Raw genomic sequence first — 19625 nt, forward strand, 5'->3', positions numbered from 1 at the left:
TTGCCAGAGTCAATTCTGATTCCCAGCGGCTCTGTGTGTTACAGAAGAGTCACTCTTCTATGTTACAGATTAGAAGTAACGACTCCACAAGGTTTGGGCGGCTGTAATCTAGACAAAACAGATCTCCAGGCCTGGGTGGGTTCCAACTGCCAACCATTAGGTTAATGTCACTATTATCAGGTGTGACCAGGACCCACGCCCTCCTCACAGTCCTGGGTGTGCTTTAACCCTCTGCTGCAATCCCTGTGTCCGTCCATCTCTCTGAGGGTCCTCCTCTTTGTTGCTGACCTTCTGCTTTTAGTAAGCACGATGTCCTTGTCCAGGGACTGGCCCCAGTGGCTGGGAGACAGTGTCTCACTAGCCTCCCTTCTAAGGAGCATTCTGGCAGAGTATCTAAGGAGCGTTCTGGCAGAAGATCTCTCGGATCTTCTGAGGCAGATTAGCTCGCTCTTCCAGTCGTTGCTGCTACTAAATGCTCTCATGTCAAGATCGACTCGCAGCCACCCTGTAAACAACAGAACTGAAGCCCGTCCTGTCCTGCACCAGTCTCGCAAGCTCTAACACACCTGAGCCCATCGCTGCAGTCACTCTGTCAACCCACCTGGTGGCGGGTCTTCCTCTCTTATCTCTCTCACCCTCCACCTTTCCAAGCATGATGTCCCTCTCCACGGAATAGCCTCTCTCCTACCAACACGCCTAAAGTAGTAAGACGAAGCTTTATCATCTTTGCCTTGAAGGAACGCTCTGGCTACACCTTCTGCAAAACATTTTTGTTTGTTCTTTTGGAAGCCCATGAGATAGTACTCTTATTTCTACTGGTCCATGGTAGAGTCAAAGTTCTTCACAACACCATAATTCAAAGATATTTATTCTTTTTGGGTCTTCTTGCACAATTGCCCAACTTCCACATGCAGAAGAGACAAGGTTGACAATACCACGCGCCTGCGTGTGACCCACAGCCTAAAGTGTAAATCCAGCACCAAACCCCTCACCACAGATTACTTTTCTTCGTTCGTTAAAGCTCATTAAAGCACTTTTTCAGTGTGAAACTGTACTTGGCACTGACAATGAAGGGTGCAGGGAGCATATCCCCTGCCTTTGAAAACAACAACATGCAAACAAATCACATCTGATGAAGAATTTGGTGGAAGCCGTGCCAAAAGTAGGTGAGACCTCAGTGACTCATCTGTCCCTAAAACCCCAGGTCCCTGCCGCTGCCTTCGTGATTTTAGCCACAGCCCATGCCTCCCTTGCGATGCATCCAAATGGTCTTCTTTAAACTGATTCACTTTTATCCACAAAAGACACTATTTTTACAGGAAAAATTCTATCAACGCTGTAAATGAAAAGCATGGAGTCGCTGGTTGTGAACAGAGGGTAACTGCAAAGATAAATACAATGAAAAGAAAATGCCATTAAATTCTAGCTGGTCTCTGGGGACCAAAGACTGTTTAACGCGTGAGACCTGCCTTTGCCACAGGAGTTAAGTCACGCTAGACCCCAAACTGAGCCTTTCTTTGCGGAATCCAGAAGGACTGAAGGAGAACTAAAAAGAGAATCCCGTTCCCACCAGGTGGTGGAGGAAATGTTTGTTAATGTATCCATTTAAGTGAAGACTGCTCAGCACCTAGAGAAACCCTGTAAAGTGCTAATTATAGAGTATTCACACCGTTGGATGCCTGTCTTTCTAAAAATACACAATTCTTCTAAAGCACTGTCTTGGATTGAGTTGTGTCCCCCAAACTGCTTATACCTAATGATATAACGGGGAGCTCTGTAATGATCCCCTTTGACAGGATAAACCAAGTACTTGCCAGAGTTAGATTAAGCGTGCAGTGCAGCATTCATTAATCTATCAGAGTAAAAGACATCTCCCTAGAGCGTGGTGTGTAAGATCAAAGCAGGGAAACACTCGAGCTAAGACGGGGGACCCCAGTACCAGGGGAGAATTGCCAGGAGCGGGGTATGTCCTTTAGGACCAGGGGCTCTTTTTTGAAGAGGCTTGCTAACGCCAGGCCATGACACTTGGAGCTCACAAACGAATGGCAGGCTTATGGAGGCTGCAGGAAAAGATCTTTTCTCCAGAACCAGCAGAGGGAAAGCGGGCCTTTCCCTAGAGCTAGCTGGCCGCCTGAATTTGGACTTTTAGCCTCTAAAAGAGGGGTCTCTGGTGGCCTAGTGGCAAGAAGTTGTGCTGCAATCCCGAAGGCCGATGGTTCTAGGCCACCAGCTGCTCCATGCGAGAAAGATGGGCAATCTCCTCCCAGGTGATTAATTAACTGCCTCTGAAAATCTGTCTCTACAGGATCAGCTGTGGGTCGGTTCCTACTCTATGGTACACAACAACAACAGCAGCCTCCTAAAGTGTCAAGAGGGTAAATTCCTTGTTTACTGAAGCCATCCTCTGTGGTGTCTCTGTTACAGCAGCACTAAATAACTCGGACATGCTCTAAAGGCTTGAGAATCTGTTCACAAAAGGTCATTGTGACCTCAACAGGCATTCCAAACAACTACAAGCCCTATTTTATTGGGGTCCAGTTGCCATCAGGTAAACTGAGTCAGTCAGAGGGACCCCACATGTGTCAGAATACGAGGCTCTGGGAGATTATGAGGGTGGATTTTTCAGTGACACCTCACCAGGCCTTTCTTCCTTGGTGCCTTCTCCAGTCTCCAACCTTCCAGTAAGCGACCGAGTGTGTTAACAGTTTGCATCACCAGAGGGATTCCACTTTACAGGAGTGGGGGGTATTACTGTCTAAATGGTATCACAAATGCTCATGCCACCACCTCCACGTCCAGTCACTGTAAAATCCCTTCCAGGCTTTTCGACCAATGCTGCTACTGTGTTTGTTTGTTGGGGGATGGGGTTGGGGGGCAGGGGAGAGCGGTTTCTGGTAATTGGCTGGAGGCACCAGGTCATCTCGGGACAGCAGCTCCAACCAAGAACCTCAGGGTCTGATTGCGGAGACGACCTCATGGCGCTGCGTGGTTTCAGGGTAAAGACCACACACACTACAGCTCCGTGTTTTCATTTTCTAACCCAAAACTGAGCCACGTGGTCTGACTTCGGGGTGGAATACTGGAAGATACTTCCTACCCCCATAAATAAAGGTGCTCTGAAGGGGCACAGCCAGAGGTCAAAGGATCGAATCCCAGCCTGTTTCCTCTAATTTGCTCTGGGGTCTTGGGTAAGGCTTGCAAGGAGTCCCTTTCTGGCCTCAATATCCTCGTCTATCTAAGGGAGGAGCACCAGGAAGAGGGAAGTAAACCAGACTGGAATTCAAGGCTTAGGAATGTTACTGTTGTCTTTAGCTACTCTTCTGTCTGCCTCCACTCATGGTGAACCCATGCACAACAGAATAAAAGGCTGCCTATTCCTACACCATCCCCACAATCCACAGGGTTTAACCAACCGGCTGGTTTTCTGAAATCAATTGCCAGGTCATTCTTCCTGGTCCCTCTTGGTCTGAAAGTGGCACTGAAATCTACACACCACCACAGCAACACAAAGAGCCTCCACTGACTGACGGGACAGGAACAGGGAGACGGCATGTGAGGTCCACTGGTCAGAAACCAGACCCAGGAGTCACGCATGGCGTTGCGAACCCTCCCTCTGCCTCCTTAGGGTTTAATCACTTCACTCACTCTTTGTCATCAGGGGAGCTCTGGTGGCTTACTGGTAAGGCTTCGCTCTGCCAACCCAGTGGCAGGTGGCTCGAATCCACCAGGTGCACTGTGGATGTGCAGTCTCCTCCCATGTGATTTACAGCCTCTGAAAACCGCTGGAGGGTCAGCTCTGAGCCTCAATGTCAATGAACATTGGTTTTTATTTTCTTTTTCATCCATATTATCATCATTTTAGACAGCTCTGGTGGCTTAGTGTCAAGAAGTTGAGCTGCCGGCGCAAAGATAGGTGGTTTGAATCCCCTGGCTGCTCCATGGGAGAAAGGTGGGCAATCTCCTCCAGGGCGATTTACTGTCTCTGAAAACCCACTGGAATGTCAGCTAGAAGTCGGTTCCAACGTGACAGTAAACAACACAGAACATTAAAATGTCTTTTTTTTAGGTGTGCTCTGGTGGCCTAGTGGCAAGAAGCTGCACTGCAATCCCAGAGGTGCACGGTTCAAATCTACCAGATGATCTGCTGAAGAAGGAGGAACAATCGCCTTCTGTACTAGTCAGATCTGATTTGACGGTACACACATTAAAGAAAAAAGAAAGAAAGAAAAGTCTTCTTTAAAAAAAAAAAAGAAGAAGAGAGTATTGGAATGCACACAAAAGGCAGAATTTAAAAACTCCTCCCTGAAGAAGCCCTCCCCTTCTCTGCCTCCCTTACTGTCCCATTTCCCAGCTGATTACACGCTCCTCACCGACGGGCACTCACTCACTCACACTCTCTCAAGGATCCTTTCCAGGTCAGGTCGGTGCTTGGATGCATAACCACAGTGCATCCTGCGCCCCTGACCCACCCACCAGGTGCCCCAGTCAGCCCGCCCTCCTGCCCATTGGACAGCACTCACCTGCGGAAATGAAGGCGATGATGAGTGTGGCACTGGTGTAGAGACCTCTGGAAAGCAGACGGGGAAGAGGAAGACGTGAGCAAGGAAAGAAAAGCGTGCTGGGCGAGAATTCTGCTCACCCAGGCTCCACTTCGACATGTGACTCGTGCACGCCTGGCCTGGGGGTTCAGCAGGCATTGAAGCCTCCTCTCCTGCCCCATCCTCAGACCAGCTGCACGGAGGCCCCATGACTGTGCTGTCTGCCTGGCCTCACGGACAAGCCAATCTGTACTGGCAGAAGTGCAGTCCAGAAGGCAGATCTGAAGGGCTTCCATATCCGCCCTCCTAGCCTCCCCCCCCGCCCCCCCTACACACACAAGATGCAGTGAGGTCTGGTGGCCTACTGGCAAGAAACTGCACTGCAATCCCAGAGGTATGTGGTTTGGATCCACCAGATGCTCTGCCGGAAAAGGAGGGACAACCCCTCCTGTACCAGTCAGATCCAATTTGACGGTACATGCAAAAAAAAAAAAAAAAAAATTTCAAAAACAAACAAGCAAAGAGATGTGCATATCACCCACCTTCCAGCAGCCTGAAACTCCAAAGGCAGCCCTAATACCCCTCCCAAAGAGTGCCCTCCAAAGAAACAAGATGACCTCTATGCTATCATCAAGTTTCCCCTGACCACCTAGTCATAGGAGATAGTAAACCACTTGGGTTCACCGTGGATGTCAAGGCCAACAAGCACCAAATCAAACAAGCTGTAAAGAAGCTCTATGACACTGATGTGGCCAAGGTCAACCTCTTGATTAGGCCTGATGGTGAGAAGGAGGCTTATACTCTACTTGCTCCTGACTGTGACGTTTTGGATGTTGCCAACAATATTAGGATTATCTAAACTGAGTCCAGCTGGTGACTTTCTAAATACAACTTTTTCTCAATGCCTCCAAAAAAAAGAGACTGACGTGGTGACTCCAACAATGAACTTGAGCAGAGGGGAGATGGTGAGGATGGTTCAGGAGAGGTCATAGGGTCGCTGTGAGTCGGAGTCAACCGTATGGCACCTAACAACAACAACGACAACGATTCTATGGAACAGAGCTCTGCTGTGTAACACAGGGAGCCCAACAAAGCCATCAATCAGAAAAGACCTAACGTAAACTAGTTTAGTTTGGTGAAAGGTCAGTGGTAGAATCCTCCCCTTCCATGCGAGAGATCTGGCAGGATAACGAGCTATGTGTTGGGCTGCTAACTGAAAGATCAGCAGTTCTAGTCCATCAGCTGCTCTGTGGGTGCAAGATGAGGAGGCAAGTCTGTTCTCCTAAAGATTTACAGCTCCAGAAGCCCCATAGAGGATCGCCATGAATCAAAATCAGTTAGGAAGCAGGGAGATTTTAGTGGCTCAGGGAGATCCAGGTTCGAATCCCAGCCAGTGTACTTCCCCCACTGCCACCACTCATCTGTCAGTGGAGGCTTGCGTGTTGCTAAGATACCGACTCGACCAACTTATCTGTAGATCACATCATGGTATCGCTGTGATGCTGTAAGCTGCATCATTTATATTTAAAACACTAGCAATTCACCCAACCTGGTGGATAAGTTTCAGCACAACTTCCAGACAAACAAGACCAGGAAGCAGGACTAGCTGTCCTCTTTCCAAAACAACGGGCCACTGAAAATCCTATCAACAGCGTCAGCACAGTGTCCAATACAGCACTGGATGACGAGGCCCCTCAGCTTGGGACACAAACTATGTCTGAGAAAGAGCTGTGCCCTACCTTAGTGACAGAGATGGGGTAATGTTTAAAGACTACAGCCTTCAATATGGATTAAATCTCAACAAAAAAAAAATCATTCACCACAACAAGATAAAGGTAAATAATCCAATAGAAAAATGGGCACAGGATATGAACACTTCACCAAAGAAGACATTCAGATGGCCAACAAGCACATGAAGAAATGTTCAAAATCCCTAGCTCTAAGAGAGATGCAAATCAAAACAGCTATAGATATCATCTCACTCAAGTCAGAATAGCAAAATTTAACAGAACAGCAACAAATTCTGGCGAGGTTGTGGAGAAACTGGAACCCTTATTCACTGTTGGTGGGAGTGTAAAATGGTGCAACCACTGTGGAAGGTGGCATAGCGTTTTCTCAGAAAGCTGCAACTAGAAATACCATTTGACCCAGCAATTGCACTACTGGGAAAATACCCCAAAGAAATCATAACTGACATGCAAGCAGGTATATGAACACCCATGTTTATCACGCCTTTGTTCACAACAGCAAGGAGATGGAAACAACCTAAGTGCCCATCAACAAACGAATGGATAGAGAAGCTATGGTATATTCACACAATGGAATATTAAGCTGCATTGAAAAACAAGGAACTCATGCAATAGTGCTCAAAATGGGTGACCCTGGAGGACATTATGCTGAGTGAAGTATCTCAGTCACAACAGGACAAATACTGCATGGTGCCACTGCTGTAAAACAGGTCTGACCTCAGGGTTGGGGGGAGACTGAGAAAGATGGGTTCAATAATGTATACTGCATTGAAACAGATAAGGGAGAAAAATGTTTAAAAGGGATATGTGATTAGTTATTTTTGTCATGACAGGAGTCCAGAGCGAAGGCTGCACAGTGGAGTGGACCTGGGGGGAGGGATTGTAAAATAATGAAAGAATTTTTCTATTACTTTTCCAAAAGGGTAGTGAGTATACTACCCTAGTAAGGGGGAAGGGTTTGGAGGGGAGAAAAGTGCAACAGTGAATGAATGGAAATCCAAAGTCTCTGTAAATTTTCAGTGAAGTTAATAATAATTTCTTTAAAAAAAAAGAACAAAAAAATTCCTTCACAAATGAGCCAATAAACATCATGATAAAAGGTGAAAAAGCTGAAGTTGTCAATTATTTCCTTTTAACTTGGACTTAGACAAACAACCTATTGCATTGAGGAAAAACAATGCGGTCAAAAACCAAGTGCTAAAGCACAAAGGTGTCACTTTAAAGACTAAGGTGTATCATAACAAAGCCACGCTATTTTCAACCACCTTGTGTGTATGTAAAAACTGGAAAATGGATAAAGTAGACTGAAGGATTTATGCCTTTGATTTGTAGTGTTGGCAAAGCACGCTGAATCCACCATAGAAGGCAAGGAAGAACAAGCAAGTCTCTTGAGTGCAGCCAGGATGCTCCTTAGAAATGAGGAAGTGAGACATCTTCTCATTCTTTGGTCACGTTATAAGGAGGTCATCATGCTTGGGAAAAACAGGGGTCAGCAAAAAAGAGGAAGACCCTCAACAAGATGAACTGACAAAGTGGTTAGAACAGAGGACTTCAGCCCCACAGAGAGTGTGAGGACGGCCCAGCATCAGCAGGGGTCCATTCTGTTGTCTCTAGGAGATGGAGTTGAGTTGGTGTCATGTAACAACATGACACAGACCAGGTTTCAGCAGAGCTTCCACGCTGAGTCTACATTGTAAGGCTTGGTCATCTGCTTCTGAAAAGCAGTCAAAGAAAACCCTGGACCATGGCAGTCGAACCTGCAGGTACTCTCAGGGATGAAGCACCTGGTATCGTTTTGTTCCATTGTGTGTGGGGTGTCATAGTGGAGTGTTAAGTCAAGGTCATGAACAACAGTAGAAACAACAAGGTCCGGAGCTGGCAGCGAAGACCTGAGCTCAGCTGTTGTTGTTAAGTGCTGTCAAGTCGTAACCAACTCTTAGCGTAAACAACTCAAACCAACCATCCTGCAGTAGGGTTTTCAGAGTCTATAAATCAAAGAGGAGGAGATAGTCCATCCTTCTCCCATGGAGCCACGGATGGATTTGAACCGCCAGCCTTTGAGTTAACCTTACCATTAGACCACCAGAGCTGTCCAGGGAGCGGGGAGGGTGACACTGCTGGGCGTGGCCAGCACAGAGTGGGAAGAGCCCAGGCCCTTGCACTTGGAAATCCCAACAGGTCTAGAGAGATGCCGCTCCAGCTGGAGAACCAGTGCCTGGTCTTCAGTTCAAAAGCGGAGTCCTATTCCTCCTTACTGTGTGACTCTGGGCAAAGTACTACCCCTCTCTGGGCCTCAGACGATTTTTGCTACAAAAGGGAAAGATCGGACTGATTCAGACTCTGAGATAACGAATCCTGGAGTGCCGTGGTTATGAGCTTGACTGCTCACCAAAAGGTTGGAAGTTTGAATCCACCATCCTGCTCCTCAGGTGAAAGACATGGCAGTCTGCTTTCACGACGTATGCAGCTTTGGAGACCCTGCGGCTGTCCTCTGTCCCACAGGATTGCAGTGAGGTGGAATCAGCTTGAAACTCCGGGATAAAAGGCTGTGATCCTATCTCAGGTTAGCTAGCAGAGAGTAACGAAAACAGGGACCTCACAGCAGAAGTGGGAGGGGAGAGGAGACACAGAGGGAGAGCAGGGAGGAGGAGGAGAAGAAACACAGAAAGAACAAGGGACTTGATTCACCCTCTGGCTAGTTCGTGGCCCATCCCCAGGCCCAGGCAGCCCTGCAGGCCTCTCTCTGATGAGTAAGCTCTCACCTGCCTCCCAGGGGATGCCTTCTCTGTGCCCTATCACATCCCAGCGGATGACTGGTTATCCACGGCCCCTGGCACGGTAGCACACTTTCTGAGCATGATGGAGTCCCCAGCCCTGCCTCTGCATGGGAGTGCCACTATCTCCCCTCCATTAGCCTCCAAACCAAACCCATTGCCATGAGGTCAATTCCAACTCTGAGTAACCCTACTGGACAGATTACAAGTGCCCACAGGGTTTGCCAGGCTGCTGAGTTTTGCGGAAAGAGGCAGCCACAGTTTTCTCCCATGGAGCAGATAGTGGGTTCAAACCACCAACTTTTGGAATGACAGTGTAAGACTTTAACCACTAGGCCATCAAAGCTCTTTTAAAGATGTTGTTGTTGTTGTTAAGTGCTGTCGAGTCACAGGCGACTCATAGCGACCCCATGAAGGAGAGTCCTCGCCACTTGGTGCCTTTCATCCTCTCTCCAGGTTCATAGGATTTCCGGAGGCAAGCTATTATGGAAGTGGATGCCACTCCTCCTTCCAACTTTTAAAGATACCGAGGAAATTATATTATCTAGGCCTTAGGGGAAGAGATCTACACTTGTTTTCATTCCAAAGAAAGATGACCTGACAGACTGCAGAAATTTTCAAATAATATCATTGATATCACATGCAAGCAAGATTCTGCTGAAGATTATCCAAAAACTGGAACAGCATGGCTGAAACAGGGAGTACCAGGGGAATGTCTATCTGTGTTTCATTGACTATGCAAAAGCATTTAACTGTGTGGATCACAACAAACTGTGGCTGACTCTGAGAAGAATGGGAATCCCACAACACTTGATTGTGCCTACGCAAAACCTATAGTTTGGACAAGGAGGCAGTCGTCAGAACAAAGGCAGGCAACACTGCTTGGTTCAAAATTAGGAAGGGTGTACGCTAGGGATGTGTCCTATCTCCATACATTTTTCAATCTATATGAAGAACAGATTATCCAGGAGGCTGGGTTCTATGAGGAGAAATGTGGCATCTGTATTGGAGGAAGATTCATCAATGATTTGTGTTATGCAGATGACACAACCCTGCTTGCTGAAACTGAGGAGGACCTGAAGCACTTGCTGCAGAAAGTGAAGGACTAAAGCCTTCAGTATGGATTGAGGCTCAACATCAAGAAAACAAAGATTCTCACCACTGGGCCAATTGGCAGGATCATGATAGAGGGTGAAAAAGTTGAGATTCTTAACAGTTTTAGTTAGCTTGGCTCCACAATCAACACTCTTGGTACCAGCAGCCAGAAAAATCAAGAGACCAATTGCATTGGAAAAGTCTGCTGTCAAAGACCTCTCCAAAGTACTGAATAGCAATGACATCAGTCTGAGACTAAGCCACACCTGATACAAGCCATGGTTTTCGCAATTACTTCCTATGCATCAGAAAGCTAGACAATGAGTAGGGGTGACAGAAGGAGAATTGATGCGTTTGAGCTATGGTGCTGGAGAAAAGTATTGAATATACCATGGACCGCTAGGAGAACAAACAGGTTCATCCTAGAGAGGGTGAGACCAGGCTGCTCTTTGGAGGCAAGGATTCTGAAGCTTTGTCTGACATACTTTGGACATGTGGCAAGGCGGGACCAGTCCTTGGAGAGGGGCATCATGCTTGGGAGGGTGGAGGGACAGTGTAAGAGAGGAAGACCCTCAATGAGATGGATTGAATCAGTGACTGGGGTAATGGGAGTAGGTGTGTGTCAGAGACAATGAGATTGGCACAGGATAGAGCAGGGTTCTGGGCTCTTGTACTTAGGGTCACTGTGAGTCGCAGGCAACTCAACAACACATAACAAAAACAACAATAGGCCTTGGAGGAGAGGGTACTGGGGGATGGGCAGGATGAAGAAAGCTGAGCAGCGCAGTGTATGAGACTTGCAGGAAATGTGGCCAGTGGCCCCTGGGGACAAAACCCAGACCCCTGCCATGGAGTCAATGCCCATTGGTGGCGCCTCTGTGGACAGAGTGAAACTGACCCACAGGACTGTCGTGGCTGCGGATCTTTATGGAGGCAGACTAACACAGCTTTCTCTCAAGAAGCAGATGGTGGGTTCAAACTGCTGATATTTCAGTTCTCAGCCAAGCACCCGAACCACTGCATCACCAGGGCTCCTTTGAGGATGAAGGCAGAGAGTTGTCGTTTGAAGTTTTGCTAAGGTCAGTAGCCTGGCCCCAGACCAGGGCTTACAGGAAAAAGGGAGGGGGCTTTCCTGCTTGGTTCCTCACTGAGGGACAATCTGGCATGTACCGGCCCCTGCCAGCAGCCATCCCCATGTGCAGCAGAGGAAGGATGTGAGGAACAGGAAGCAGGGGCCAGGGGAGGGCAGATAGTCCACAGTGGGGGCTGTGTCTGCTCAGCTGCTCCTGGGCGAACCTGGGCTCAGGGGGAACTGAGTCCTGGGCAGGGCCTGGCCGGGTGCTCAGTGTCTCAGCCAGGGTTTCCAGAAGAAAAGCTCTGCAAAGAATCACAATAGAGGGTCCCTGGTACGTTCATTACAAATTGCACTGTTCAACGAGAAGTCAGTGGCTCCAATCCCTCAGCTGCTCCGTGGAAGAAAGATGGGAAGAATCCTCCTAGAAGAGTTACAGTCTTAGAAGCCTGGTAGAAGGAGGTCACTATGAGTTTGAACCAACCAGACAGCAGGGAAATAAGAAACAAAACTCAAAATCATAAGAATGACCAGGTTTACTCTTCTGACAGAAACCGCTGGAACCCCCAAGACTATTGCCCTTTGTCACCCGTTAAGCCTGAAACTGAAGGCTCAAAATCTGTGACTGGATTTTCAGCCACACAAAATAGATTGGCTCACCACTAGACCACCAGGGCTCCTGAACGGATAGAGAACAAGAATAAGACTTTAGAACAAGAAGGCCGTAGAACAATCAGCCTTATGAGAGCAAAAGGGTAGCATTTGTCCAGGGATAAAACTCAGAAGTCAGGGAGCGAGAGGATGGAAGGATGAATGGAAACCAAAGTCACTGGGAGGGATTGGGAGGAAAAGGGACAGAAGGTCCAAGGGCATCTTCCTCTGGGAGGATTAACAAGGATGAGAAGAGAGGATGTAAGTCAGGTGAACGGGAAGCAGATATACAAGAAGAGTCTGGTGGTGATTGCATACTTTCGAGTCAAAACCCATAGCTGTTTTTATAGGTGATTTTTCAGAGGCAGTTAATCACATGGAAGGAGATTGATCATCCTTCTCCTGTCAAGCTCCTGGTAGATTTGAATCACATGCCTTTGTACAACATTGTTGTTGTTGTTTTTAGGTGCTATCGAGTCATAGATGACTCATAGCGACCCTATGAACGAACGGCCTGAACACTGCACATAGAGTTTCCAGAGGCAAGCCATTTTGGAAGCGGATGCCACTCCTGCTTCCAGGTTTGTTTTAGTCGGGAAGCTCCAGCAAACACTGTCCACCAAGGGTGACCATTACCACGTTTGGCACATCAATGTCACGGTGTTTAACATCACAGCAATCACGAGTTACCTCTGTACAGCAGCGCACAGACCAGTGCTACAGCACTTAGAAGAATGTTTGACAGGAAAACAATTTGAACCTGGCTTTGTTATTGTTGTTGTTGATTGCTGTCAAGTCGAGCGTGACTTATAGAGACTCTATGAACCAAAAACCTAATGCCTTTCCATAACTATCGTCATTTCTCCAAGTTCATAGAGTTTCCAGAGGCATGTGGTTTAGGAAGTGGATGCCACTTCTGCTTCCAAACCTGTTTGACAACTGGAAGCTCCACCAAACACTGTCCACATTGGGAAACCATTCTGGTATCTGATACCCTAATGGCACAAGATTCAGCGTCACAGCAACCCAGGTTACTTCATACAGCACATTGACAAAGAGTGATGTCCAAAGTGGAAGAGTGTTCCTCCAGTTATAACAGCATTAGTTTCACTTAGCAGTGGTTAAGCGTCATCAAGCTGAATACGACTGAGGGTAAACTTTGCACAAAAAACCTGAACTCTGTTCTATAACTAGCATCATTTCTGTACATTTATAGAGTTTCAAGATTAGTCCACTGTAATGGCTCTGGTGGCGAAGTGGCAGGTAGCTGCACTGCAATCCCAAAGGCACATGGTTTGAATCCCACCAGCTGCTCTGTGGGAGAAAGATGGACAGTCTCGTCCCATGTGATTTACTGCCTCTGAAAACCTGCTGGAGGGTCAGCTATGGGTCAGTTTTGACTCAATGGCAAACAACAACAGATGTTATATAAAAGGTTTATAAATGATTGAATGAAAGAACAATCAATATGATTTATAAACTTTGCCTTAAATTAAAAAAAAATAAATTAAAGGATAAAGCTCAGAAGACAGGGATAATATCGAAAGATGGATGGAAACAAGAATCACAAACAGGAAGTGGGAAAACACAATTTAAGAATTGCCATCAGGGCCTGACGTGAAGCCCTGCTGATGTAAAGCCCAGTGTGAAGAATTGCCATTGAGTCTCACTTCACACTCACTTTTTATTTAAAAAGCATGCATATTAATTAAAGTATACTTACTAAAAAAAGTTGCCCTCAGTGTCATAAAACAAAAATGGGAAGAAAGACTGAATGAAAAATCAATCTGCTGTGTACACTTTCACTCAAGTTACAACAAAAAGCTGAAAAGAAACCCAAAAGAGCCAGGCCTGCTATAGCTAGAAGCCTTCCTCACCCCCACCCGCCTCTGGCCAGGCAGGGCTTCAGGACTTACATGGCGATGAGACGGGCCACAGTGGTCTTGAAGCGGTCAAAGATGTAGCCGGTAGGAAAAGTCATGAAGTTGTTCATGAAGGACGCCAGCGTGAAGATGAGTGAGAACCTCTCGTCCTGGGCTTTGCAGTCTACAGACAGGAATTGGGACCCTCAGACTCCCCCCTCCCAGCCATCCCACCTTCCTGCCAGGTGCACGCCGGTGCTCTAGGGTAGCCTCTTCCACCCCAGACAGCTCGCCCAGTGGAAAGTTCTCCCTGAAGCAGAGTGGAAACGTGACTCCCCCTAACAGTTCCTGAGAGGGTTCCCGAGTGGGTCAAAAGCCTCTACAGAGGGAAGGCCTGGAGAAATGCTTCTAAAATGATTATAATTAAAAAAAAAAAAAAAAAAGATCCTGTGCAGCTCAGTTCCCCACGGCAGAACTATAACACGTGGGGCCACAAGCTGGAATTAACGGTATTGAATTTGTTTTTTGCTTTGAAAGTACCCCCACCAGGATCTTCACTCCCAGATACCTCCTACACCAATATTGTATCCACTTGCAACCCCTCTCCACCACTTAGGATTTTAAAAGCCCCCAAACAAACAAAAACACCAGGCCCCATTGTTGTCACACAGTTGCCTCAGATTTGTAGTGACCGTAGAGAATCGAGTGTGACTGCCCCATAAGGTCACCAGGCCTGTGATCTTTACGGAAGCAGATGTGACAACTTTCTCCTAAAGACCAAGCTGGTGAATTTGAACCCCTGACCTGTCCATTAGCAGCCAAGTGTTTAATCACTGAGCTACCAGGACTACAACGTTGAAGACTCCGGAGACTTTCCCACCGCTGCCCTTACCTGCCTGCTCCGTGCTGTTTACTGTCAGCTGGGTGTTTGGTTCACACAGGTCCTCAAAATAATGCTCCGTTTTGAAGACAAACACCAGCGAGGCCCAGCCGAAGAGGACGCCCGCAAAGCCCAGGCATTCCAGCAGCCCGGTCAGCAAGGTGGCCACGCGGAGGGCCAGGCGGGGGGCTGCCATGGCTCCAGGTGCTGCAGGCCCTCCAATCCCACCGGCCCAGCTTCTGGAAGGGTCACAAGGCCTGTGAGTCTGGATGTCAGCAAGCTTGGAAAATTCCTTCAGCACAACCTTCCCGGAGCGCAGCTCCCTGGCTCTGGCCGCTCAGGCCTGAGCAGGACCAATTGGTGGATGAGTCTCTGGATTCTGCAAAATAAAGCGGAGGCTGTGTGGCACAGAACTGTGGGAGAGGTAAGGAACACAAAGGGGTCTTTGTGGGGTGAAGGGTGAGGGTGTGCGTCAAAAAAAGCAGCAAGCTGTTAGAAACAACTGTAGAAAGCGTCCCAAATGAGTGCTGACCACAGACAGCTGCTTGGTAAATACTTCCTCCCACCCTCTGCTGCATTCCCTTCACCTGAGCCTCACAGCAGTGCCCCCCGGGCTGCAGAGCAGGCGGCCCCCTCAGGCAAGCCGGGGGCAGCTGGCCACAAAACAAAACAATTAAGCAAAAGGCTGGTGGTTAGAATTGATGCAAAGGTGCCCAGGAAGAAAGGTCTGGCATACCTTTTGAAACTCGGCCCCTGATAAGCCACCCCACCCCACCCCACCCCAGCACAGTTCTGTTCTGGCGCCCACGGGCTGCCACCAGGCAGGATCTGCCACCAGCCAGGATCTACACAACAGGGGCCGCTTTGGCTTTGGGTGTAAATAGGCAACCTCAGCTGCCAGCAGAGTTTAAAACTGTCCCGGGACCTCTGAGCCACACATACGGATCTGTCCACCCAAACAAGAGCCCCTCTGAACCAGGCACAGGGAGAGGGACTCTATGGTGTATTCATAATATTTCGTGGTTTGTTTGGTTTTTTTTTAATTCTCTAAACAAGCCAGCCACACTGGGGTTTTGCAATCTTCAGTTTACCAAAATTTAAGGGGATTTCGTCAATCTGTCCAAGTCCTTCCAGTTAGTCACGCCTAGGCCAGTCTGTCGCCAGAAAACATCCCAACTGCCCCACACAGATGACTGGATGGTCAAGAATGTAGTACTTTTAGGACCTCCACCCAGCCCCCATCTACCTCTGAGGCCCATCAGCTTCCACCAGGAAAAGCTGTCCCCTGCCCGCCCCCAGCATGTGGTCAGTTACGAGCTCCCCCACTGCCTCTGGAACTGTCCAGGGGTGAGCTGGAATCCCAGGTCATCTTTCTCTCTCTGTCCCCAGAGTCTTGCTGCCACAGTCCCTACCCCTGCCCCTTACCCCTGTCTCTGCCCACTACCCTTGTCCCTGCCCACTATCCTTATCCCCACCTCCTGCCCCCGCATCTTACCAAGCCCCTTCCACTGGGCTCTCTGCTCTCCCGCTCTCACTGCCTTTGCCTTTCGATTTGTGACTTTGCCTCGGGAGGAGGGGAGGACAACCCCGGCACCACAGGAGGCGGCTCCTCCCTTTACTGCCCTCACTTCCTTCTCCTCTCCACTGCCCATCTCCCGCGCTTTTTTGATGCACACCGCCTCCCTTGGGCTCTGTTCCACCTCCCTGCCTTGCAGCGTGGGATGTGGGTGTCCTCTGCCTTTCCCCTCTCCCCTCAGCCCTCACCTCTTTCCTTCCCTAGCCAAGGGAGTTTAATAACAGCCACGGCACAGGGGGAGCCTCAAAAAAGGTCACAAGCTCAGCAAACACACAGTCCAGAGAGGCAGGCGGCTCGCTCTCTCTCTCTCTCACTCTCTCTCTGTCTCTGTCTCTGTCCTTGCTCTCTCTTGCTAGCACTCTCTCTCTCTCTCACTCTCTCTCTGTCTCTGTCTCTGTCTCTGTCTCTGGGGGTGTGTGTGTGTCTCTGTCTCTCTGTCTCTCTCCTCTCTCTTTGTCTCTTCTTCTCTCTCTCTCCTATCCCCCATCTCCTCTCTTTCTCTCTCTCTCTCTCTCTCTCTCTCTCCTCTTTTTCTGTCTCTTCTCTCTCTGTGTCTCTCCTCTCTCTTCTCTGTCTCTGTCTCTACATCCTTCTCTCTCTGTCTGTCTCGTTCATCTCTCTCTTTCATTTCTCTGCTCCTTATCTCCATCACATGGGGCAGCACTTTGTCCCTTCCGCCCACTAGCTGAAGCCTCACTTCCAAAGCTGCCAACAGATGCCAGTCACAAAATCCAGGAGCCTAGAGCCAGCGACCTGGACTGCAGCTCTTCAGAAGTCATCTCTTGGAGGGGTTCCCTGTCTTTTGCACCCCCAAGGACCCCTTTGATTCTTCCCTGCTTCCCCACCCCCTCCAGCCCAGGTTCTGAAAGCGTCTACCAGCCAGACTGCATTGATTAAGTATTCATTCATTGCCCCATTTTTTATTAATCAAAGACACATCTAATTGCCCACCGCAGCTTCTGATCAGCAGGAGCGAGCTGCCCCAACCAGCTGTGTTGCTCCCTTTCCAGCCCCAGAGCGGGCCAGCTGACATCTTCCCTGGCCCGCATGCCCGTTAACCCCATCAGAAGCTCTGTTTGAGGGAGCCCTTTTTTTTTTTAATATTAGACACAGTCTCACACCCCCAGCTTCCTGGTTCCCCAGAGAAAAGAGGTAAGGACTCAAGCCATTACCAGCTCATCCTTGTTTTTAAAAAGGAAGAAATTCTCAAAACAACTATGAGATATCATCTCACCCCAGTAAGAATAGCAAAATTCAAGAGAGCAGCAAACAGCAAATGCTGGCGAGGTTGTGGAGAAACTGGAACACTTATTCTTTGTTGGTGGGAGTGTAAAATGGTGCAGCCACTATGGAAGGCGCTTTCTCAAAAAGTTAGAAATAGAAATATCATTTGACCCAGCAATTCCACTACTGGGAATACACCCCAAAGAGACCATAACTGACATCCAAGCAGATATATGCACACCCATGTTTATCGTGGCTTTGTTCACAAAAGCAAAGAGTTGGAAACAACCCAAGTGCCCAACAACAAATGAATGGGTAGAGAAGCTGGGGTGTATTCATACAGTGGAATAATATACTGCATTGAAAAACAAGAAACTAATGAAATATTATACAAAATGGGTGGCTCTGGAGGACATTATACTGAGTGAAATATCTCAGTCACAAAAGGACAAATACTGCATAGTGCCACTGTTGTAAAATGGAACGGACATCAGGATTGAGGGGAACTTAAGAAAAGAGGGGATAAATAATGTATACTGCATTGAAACAGATGAGGGAGAGAACGATTTAAAAGGAATATAGAGTTAGGTATTATTTTCATGACAAGATTACAGAAAAAGAAATGCATAGCAAAGTGGACTGTGGACTTGGGGGGGGGCAGACTGTATAACAGTGAAAGAATTTTGTTTTCTTTTCAAAGATAAAAATGAACTGGGGGGAAGGGTGGGCAAGGAGGAAAATGTGCAACAGTGAATGACTGGGGGGAAAGTTAAATGGAAAGAATATGCTGTAAAAAATATATATGTTGTATTTAAAATATCATTAATAAAATGTGGGGGGAAAAGGAAGAAATTCGAATGGAACTTCAGTCTCCCCCTAGCCTGATGGTGCTTGGCTACCACAGCTGACCTCTTTTAAAAGAACATCCCATCAACAAATGAACAGATAGAGAAGCTCTGGTATATTCACACAATGGAATACTATGCAGCATTGAAAAACAAGGAACGAGTGATATATTATGCAAAATGATGACCCTGGAGGACATTATGCTCAGTGAAATATCTCAGTCACAAAAGGAAAAATACTGCATAGTGTCATTGTTGTAAAACCGAATTGACATCGGGTTTGAGGAAAGACAGAAAAGGAGGGAGGAATGGTGTTTATTGCATTGAAACAGATGAGGGAGAGATCTGTTTAAAAGGGACATATGAATGGGTATTCTTGTCATTACAGAAGTCCAGAGTGAAGGCTGCATAGTGGAGTGAACTTGGGGGGAGGGATTGCATAACAATGGAAGAGTTTTTCTTTTCAAGAAGAGTGATTAGGGGAGGAGATGGTGGGCAGGGAGAAAAGTACAACAATGAATGACTGGAAACCCTAAGTCTCTGTAAACCTTCATTAAAATTAATTTTAAAAATATGGAATCACAATAGAAGGTCCCTGGTTGAGTACAAAAAGGGAGTTCTGATGGCACAGTGCATAATGTGTGGGTCAGCAGTTCGAATTCAGCAGTTGCTCATCCAGAGAAAGGTCGATAGTCTCTTTAAAGAAATATTTTTTTATTGTTGTATACCACTGAATCACAACCAACTCATAGCCGATCCTCCAGTAGATTTTCAAAGGCAATAAAGCACACAGGAGGAGACTGCCAATCTTTCTCTCACAGAGTAGCTGGTAGATTTGAACTGCCTGCCTTTGGATTGTCAGTGCAGCTCCTTACCCCTAAGCCACCAGAGAACCCGGTGGAGGGTCCAGCTGTTGACTCAGTGGGTTGGTTTGTTTTCATAATTGTTGTTGCTGTTGTCTGGTGCCATCGAGCTACGTACAACTCATAGCAACCCTACGAGCAACAGATCTGATCCTTGCCCCAGCCCGCGCCAACCTCATCACCTCTGACACACTTGAGCCCATTGCTGCAGTCACCATATCGAGGCATCTCACTGAGGGTCTTCCTCTCTTTTGCTGACCCTTCACCTTTCCAAGATGATGTCTCTCTCTAAGAAATGGCCCCTAGTAACAACATGCCAAATATAGGTGAGAGGATGTCTCACCATCCTTGGTTTTGATAAAGTAGAAGAAATAACATAGAATAAAACACAAGATTGTAAAAAAAGACCCTCAAAACTTATTCACCTCCCAAACCTGAAACTGAAGTCACCACCATAACTCATCTTTCAATAAAGCAATAGATGTGGTAATCAATAA

General features: G+C 47.6%; 1 protein-coding gene across 1 annotated transcript in view; it reads right to left on the reverse strand.

Annotated features, from left to right (window-relative positions):
• Window positions 1-14816, reverse strand: part of SLC43A3 (solute carrier family 43, member 3) — a 28005-nt gene extending 13189 nt beyond the window's left edge. Inside the window, exons 1-3 of the mRNA XM_006900446.1 lie at window positions 14633-14816; window positions 13795-13924; window positions 4521-4567 (exon numbers count right to left, since the gene is read on the reverse strand). Of these exons, the coding sequence (XP_006900508.1) occupies window positions 4521-4567; window positions 13795-13924; window positions 14633-14816 (361 nt within the window). The remainder of the gene's footprint in view (window positions 1-4520; window positions 4568-13794; window positions 13925-14632) is intronic.
• Window positions 14817-19625: the final 4809 nt, after the last annotated feature.

Source organism: Elephantulus edwardii, unplaced genomic scaffold, assembly GCF_000299155.1.
Source record: "Elephantulus edwardii isolate Elephantulus edwardi_28Jun2011 unplaced genomic scaffold, EleEdw1.0 scaffold00284, whole genome shotgun sequence".
NCBI classification, from domain to species: domain Eukaryota; kingdom Metazoa; phylum Chordata; class Mammalia; order Macroscelidea; family Macroscelididae; genus Elephantulus; species Elephantulus edwardii.